At 35.5% G+C, this 6981-nt stretch overlaps 1 protein-coding gene across 1 annotated transcript; it reads right to left on the bottom strand.

Annotated features, from left to right (window-relative positions):
- Positions 1 to 3666: 3666 nt before the first annotated feature.
- Positions 3667 to 4506, bottom strand: LOC108292220 (interleukin-1 receptor-associated kinase 1-binding protein 1). Its single transcript, XM_017512959.2, has one exon. The coding sequence runs from the start codon at positions 4455 to 4457 to the stop codon at positions 3675 to 3677; it is 783 nt and encodes a 260-aa protein (XP_017368448.1). The 5' UTR covers positions 4458 to 4506; the 3' UTR covers positions 3667 to 3674.
- Positions 4507 to 6981: the final 2475 nt, after the last annotated feature.

Here is a 6981-nt window from a genome sequence, read left to right as displayed (position 1 = left end):
TTGCTTTTCAAGAAGGCTATTATAATTTACTCCTTCTAATGAAATCTATGACAGTTTGTCTCACCTACAATGCTGAAGAAGTAGTAGTATTCACAATTTTTAATTTTACTAAACTTAGGTTGGTAAACATTATTTCATTTTTACTTTAATTTACAATTGCATGGTGAAGTGTGACTAAGTATATTTGTTACTAATATTTATTTGTTATTTTGAATTTACTGTTTTATAACTTGCCTAATCATACCTTTGCACAAATTTCCACTATACGTATTTACCAATGAGACTTGGATCATGGGCTTTATTATGGTTTAGTAGATTATGTGTTTGTTTGTTCTACTGTGTGTGGGGAGGTTTTGGATTATGGTATGTAAACTCCATTAACTAGTTATCGGAAAGCGAAAGCATGTAGACCACGTCTGGCCTATCTTTAGTTTTATAAAATATAGCCATGCTCATTTCTCTATATATTATCTATAGTTAATTTTGCACTGTAACAGCAGAATTGAACAGAGTTGGCATTTTCAAAAAAGACTGTATTACCCACAAAAGTGAAAATAATTACTGGCTAGCTGTTTACAGGAAAAGTTTACTGACCTATGTAACAGACCATAGAATATAGGATTTAAAACTGAAAGGAATAAAACATACGCTTTAATTTCTTATTTGCAGATAAAGAGATAAAATAAATCATGTCATTACTGGCCCAAATAATTGTATCTAGATACTGTTACCAAAAATAAGAACTCTGGCGTCTTGAGTTTTCTTTCACTATTTTTCTACTCTACTCCTGTCTTCAAAATGGGTAGATATGGGCATCTATTATAGCAACTTCATTAAAAACAACCTTTGGTAAAGAGCTATTAAGCAGATTACAAACATTTTTACCACAACAGGATCTAGTCTGAATCAAAAATGATGTTTTATAAGATTGATTATGAAGTTCTTGAAAATATGATCAATACGAATACCTTATGTCAACCATCATCTGAGTAGAATCAATATCTAAAAAAAAAACCACGAATCTTTCCAGGAGTTAAAGGTTTTTCCATTATAGTGTTTGACAGTGCTTAAAATTATTTAAGTGTTCAACTCACATAGCAATATTTAGATTATAATATATAATCATAGATATTATTACAGTAATATAATTATGATTAATTATAATATTAAGAATTTAGATCTAATAATAAAAATGAGCATAGCTAAAGAATGTTAGGAAATGACATCATACCTTTCTTTTATCATTCCTCAAACAGCTTACTATGAATTCTCTTGTTTTCCATCCTGAACTTTGTATACAGATAAGTAGATTTTAGGCACTTTCTTTTATTTAAGATGATTTAACGTATTAGTTTGTGGGTTATCATAACAAATACCACACACCGGAGGCAGAAATTTACTTTTTCACAGTTTGAAGGCTGGAAGTCTAGGGTCAAGGTATTAGCAGAGGTGATTTAATCGTGAGGGCTCTCTCCTTGGCTTGTGGATGTGTGACTCTTACCTTTGTCTTCACACCATCCTTCCTCTGTATCTGTGTCAAAATTTCCACTTTTTTAAAGGATATCAGATCTATTGGATTAGGGCCCACAAACATAACTTCAATTTTACCTTAATTATCTGTTTAAAAGTACTATCTCTAAATCCAGTCACTTTTTGAGGTACTGGAGATTAGGACTTCGACATACGCATTTGGAGGGTGGGGATCAATTCTGCCCATACCAATATACTGCCCTAATGTTGTCCCATATTATTCACTGACACATTGGAACTATTTAAAATGTATTCATGATAGAAATTGAGAAGTTGTTGTTGTAACTTGGTGTTTTAACGGAATGGTGAGTCAAGCTGGGCATGGTGGATCATGCCTATAATCCCAGTACTTTGGGAGCCCGAGGTGAAGCAGGACATTTCCCTGATCCCTTTGTGAGTGAGAACTGGAATGTGAGTGCTAGAATAAGCCAGCTACTTTGGCACCAGAAAGAGAACTCCACTCATTCAAACCCACTGTGCTCAACCCCTTACAGGAGAAGATGAGGGGTGCAGACGCTGAAGTGAATGCTTTTTGGCTCCAGCAGGGACAAACTCCATACTAGCCCCATGGCAGCATCTAACGGAGTGCCCGTGACACTTGAAGCCCCAGAAGGAGTGTTACAGTCACTCCTCTTTTAGCTTTGCCAACTGCCAATGTCTTAAGTGTTGACAGCTCAGTGGAGGGTCAATGTGACCGTCTTTGCACCTGCACCTGAGTTCTTGTCTGGCATTCAGGAGGAATGACATCACACAAACAAATTTGAAGGATGGCAAATTCAAGGGATTTTATTGCTGATGAGAGTGGCTCTCAGCAGGAAGGGGAGCTGAAAAGGGAATGCAGCAGGAAGGTAATCTTCCCCTGGAGTCAAGACATCCCTGGCCAGACTTCTCTCTGAAGCTTTGCCATCAGGTTGCCCCTCAGAAATAAAGCCACTTCTCTTCCACCACAGTCTCCAACATTCAGCGGCTTCTCCTCTCTCTTCCTCTGATGGAACTCAGGGTTTTTATGTGCACAGGATTGGGGTGGATGGGCCATCAGTGGTTTTGGGAAAGGCAATCTTCAAAAGAATGTATGTTCTAACTTTGGGCCGTGGTTTCAGAAATTCTGCACAGAATTTCCCTGCCTTCTGTCCCTGTCAGAGGCAGGCAGATCGCTCAAACCCAGGAATTTGAGACCAGCCTGAGCAACATGGCCAAACCCTTTCTCTACACAAAGTGTAAAAATTAACTGCATGTAATGGCATGCATCTGTGGCCCCAGCTACTCAGGAGACTGAGGCGAGAGGATCACCTGAGCACTGGGATGTCCAGGCTACAATGAGCTGTGTTCACACCACTGCAGTACTCCAGCCTATGTGACTGAGTGAAACCTTGTTAAAAAAACAAAAAAAGAGTCTGCTTAGATACTTTGAGTATTTACATGATACAGAATTAAAATCTAAGAAAAAATGTAACTGGAGTGATGTTTTTCAAATCTAGACTTTAAGATATAGATAAAAATAGTGGTGTTTTAATATTTAAAAAGAAACTAGATTGAGAAAGCTAAGAGCTACACAGGTAATTAAAGTATAAGCTCTAAGCCCTGTTTATACTAAAGTGATCTACTGGGAAGAAAATGGTTGCTTCTTGTTTGATGAATGATCCTTAAAATGATCATTTGATTTGCACTTGCCAATTATAAATGACTTTGATTTGGGTTTTGAGTTCCTTTTCTCATTGCAAATTTTGTTGTTTTTCTCTTCCATTGATTTAAATCCATCATGATAATAGTCTGTCACTGAAATTCAAGTAAAAAATAAAAAATATAAAGTTAGTCATATTTATTCATATATCAAATAAATCATTTATTTCACAGGCCTAAAGTTTTTTTTTTTTTTTTTTTTTTTTTTTAAGTATGTACATAATACATTTATTTCCCAAGAGTGTTTTTCAGAGTAGTCTTTTAAAAATAGAGAGTGAACATAAGAATTTTGTGGGACTATATTCAAAGGCTTGTAGATTTTGGAGAGAAATAGCTTATCTAATATACAATATATATATATATATATATATATATATATATATATATTCAGGACAAAAGCAAACATTATAAAAAGTATAAAAATAGGTAAAAAGATACAAGTACAATATAATTTGGTTGGAATTTCAAAGGTGCTTTTTTTTCTTCTCCTTCCCCTTTACCTCAAAAGTTAAAAATACTTTTGAAGCAGCATGTATTGTTGCACTTTTGATTTTTTGCTGTACAGTTAATGAACTTGAGAGTCTGGATGACTGGTGATCATCTATTTGGCCTTCCCATTCTTTTGTTTCTTCTTCTTTGATTAGTAAAGGTTTTCCTAAGGTTTGGCCAACAAGGTTACAGACTTCTTGAGCTTTGCGCCACGCATTCTCAACAGCAACAAGACAGGCTTGCCGTCGAAGATTCTCAACAGAACCTGGAGTATGATAGAACTGGGGTGGGCTGATGACAACAGAGCTATCTAGCTTTTCAACAAGAAAGTTACATATATTTTGCATTTTTCCAAATTCAGTAAATGTAATGCAGACCTCTCCTTCCATGTGATAAGCATTTTCCACTCTCCTAAAATCCTTTGTCACAGTTATATTTTCTGCCTGCACGCCCTGCTGCTGGAGGCTCTGTGTGATGTAATCTAGACGGCGACAAACGCTCTTTTTGGCCTCGGCCGCCACCTCCTTGGTGCTGCTCACTCGCACCGCCACCTGAGCCCGATCGGGGCCCGCAGACACTTCTGAGGTGCCGCTTACGTGCACCTCGCGGGTCGCAGTTTGGGCTTGTGTTGAGGAGACGGGGTGGTGGAGGCCCGGTTGCGTCACTCCGCCTGAGATCAGATTGTTCTCCCGGCCTCGATCAGCCCAGGGAACCAGTTCCACGAACACCCGGGTCGGAGGGGTCTTTTGCAGAGACATAGCGATGGCCACTGAGTTTCCATAGTAACTACCGGCAGACGGCAGCCGAAGGGGCCAATCCACAGGCCTAAAGTTATCTAGAAATACAATTTCAGATCTACTGCTAGTTGCAATGTTTATGTGCTAGTTTTCCTATTAGTATTTCCCAGGTGCCCAGTCATTTTTCTAATTGGTCATTGACTTTGCTAACTTTGTTATGCTTTATAATTCTTTCTACATAAGCAACATGAATGTTTATTAACAATGTTGATAATAATAAACAGCATCCATTTCTATGACAGTTATCACTGCTTCTATTTTTAAACCATAAAAACATTCAAGAAGGCTTTCAAATGACACATTTGAAACTCACAATGATCCAAAAATAAAATGTGACTCATCATACAGAACCAACAGCATCTCTGTTAAATGGCCCTACTGGAACACCTGAAAAGTAAATGTAAATTTATTTTGAGGACTTCTATAGAATTCTCACTAAATATCTATAATTATTATTGATAATATCTGTCACGTTATAAATAGGAAACCAAATGGGATCAAGTAACTTGTTCAAATGCATGTAGAACCGGCAAGTAAATTGATCACCTAATTTATTTTACATTTTAATTGCATGATATCAATGTGTTCAATCAGTGGAGACACATATTTTCAAATTATCAGTCTGAAAATTATGCTTGTATTATTTTAACAAAAGAAATATATTTCATTATGGACAAACCAAACGTCCATACTTGCTCACTTGTATAGAATTTCTGAGGTTTAGTTGAATTTTATATTAAACTTAGTAAAAATAACTCATTTTAAAATTTTGTTTAAGTAAAATAAAACTATTCATGCATACAAATAATTAAGTGTTTTTTATACATGGTGCAGTTTACATCACCACATTGATGCATCTTTGCATTTTGGACTGATTATTATTATAAGCCTTTCTTTCATAGGAAACAAAGAAGAATGTTCATGAAGGACTCCTAATCATGTTTCCTCTAGAACACCTTCATAGTTTGTAGCTACTATATTTGGATTATTTCAACTACAGCTTAAATCCCTGCAGCTATCTGTAGCATTCAGAAGCCTCGTTTTTATATGAAAAAGCATTTCTGAGTACAGACAATAATCTTTTCAAGTTTTAAGGCTGCTGTGAGCATTTGCTCCTACTGAGGAACAACTTCCACCAGCTGCAAATAAATCACAACCTCTAACCCTCCTGCTAAGAAGAAAATCCAAAATGGCAGAAGGAAATGTTTTAGCTCCTACAATAAATTGTGAAGACCTTAACTGCTTGAAAATGTACCTTGGACAGGACAACATAAGAAAACGCCAAGAATAGAAACATAACCAAGTAAACAAAGACCAACCCTCAAATACAATTCGAAGTGGGAAGAAATAGAGAGCAGGAGCCCTAAAGTAAGGTAAAGAAAATCATCCTGATCTATTTTCTAATTAAATAACTGCCTTCAGAAATACAATATGATCTACATTTTACAATATCAAGCTTAAGCACTTTTTAATAGGTGATGTTTTCATATAACAAAGTTTTTTTCTAATCTGGTTTTTAAAGAGTCTTCAGCACTATGCTGCATAATGTATCCTTTTAAAATTATTATTATATGACAATTGTAAGTTAAATAATTACAAAAAACAAGTTTCTTCATGTGTACTATATAATAATTTACTTTATTTGCCTGCCTTAACACATATATAGAGATTCTGGAAAATTATGATTAAAATACTAATGATAATACTATGAGTAACTTAAACTTTTATATTTGTACTTTTGCAAATCAATGTTTTATCATATTGACATTTTTACAACATAAATAAGCAAAAAAATCCATTACATAATGATTCTTAAACATAGATTTCCAATCATGATATACTTGTAAATTTCAGACTCATAAATTCTTCTTTATATTGAAAATCTATGTTTAGAATTGTAACTAGCATCTCAAATAACATTACAAAATAGACCTCTTGACTTCTACCATCAGGCTTGTTTCTTCCACAATATCTGCCTATCTCAGTAAGTGCTTAGCAATTCCAGTTTTCCAGGCTATCAGACAAAATATCCTGCAGTCATCTATAAATCCCCATTTTAGCAAGTACCTCATTCAAATCTTGTCAACTTTAACACAAAGATATGCTTTGAATCATATCTATTTTCACCATTTTTTCCTCACCTAGACTGTAGGCATCTTAGGCTAAGCTGCCAGCATCTCTGGGCCTCATGTTTGAACTGGTCTTGTATGTATCCTTGTTCTTTAGTGGTCTGCATTCATCAATGCAGAGTCAACCATTGAAAATATAGGTCGGTATTTGGCATCCTCTGTTCAAAATCATCAGAGATTGTTTCTATTGTTAAAATTCCAAACCCTTATTATAGTATGCAGAGGCTACCCAACGTCAATTTTCACCCATTCTACTTTTTTTCCAGCAATAGAATTTGATTTTATTTAGTGGCATAGTGATCATCCCCAGAACTACAATCCCTATTATGCCTTCTCTAGACAGGTAAGCTGGAGGG

This window comes from Cebus imitator, unplaced genomic scaffold, assembly GCF_001604975.1.
Source record: "Cebus imitator isolate Cc_AM_T3 unplaced genomic scaffold, Cebus_imitator-1.0 Scaffold482, whole genome shotgun sequence".
NCBI lineage: Eukaryota > Metazoa > Chordata > Mammalia > Primates > Cebidae > Cebus > Cebus imitator.
This window is presented reverse-complemented; position numbering and strand designations above follow the sequence as displayed.

Bases quoted from the DNA above. Each gene is read 5' to 3' on its own strand.
- LOC108292220 (XM_017512959.2), bottom strand. From the start codon at position 4,457: ATGTCTCTGCAAAAGACCCCTCCGACCCGGGTGTTCGTGGAACTGGTT.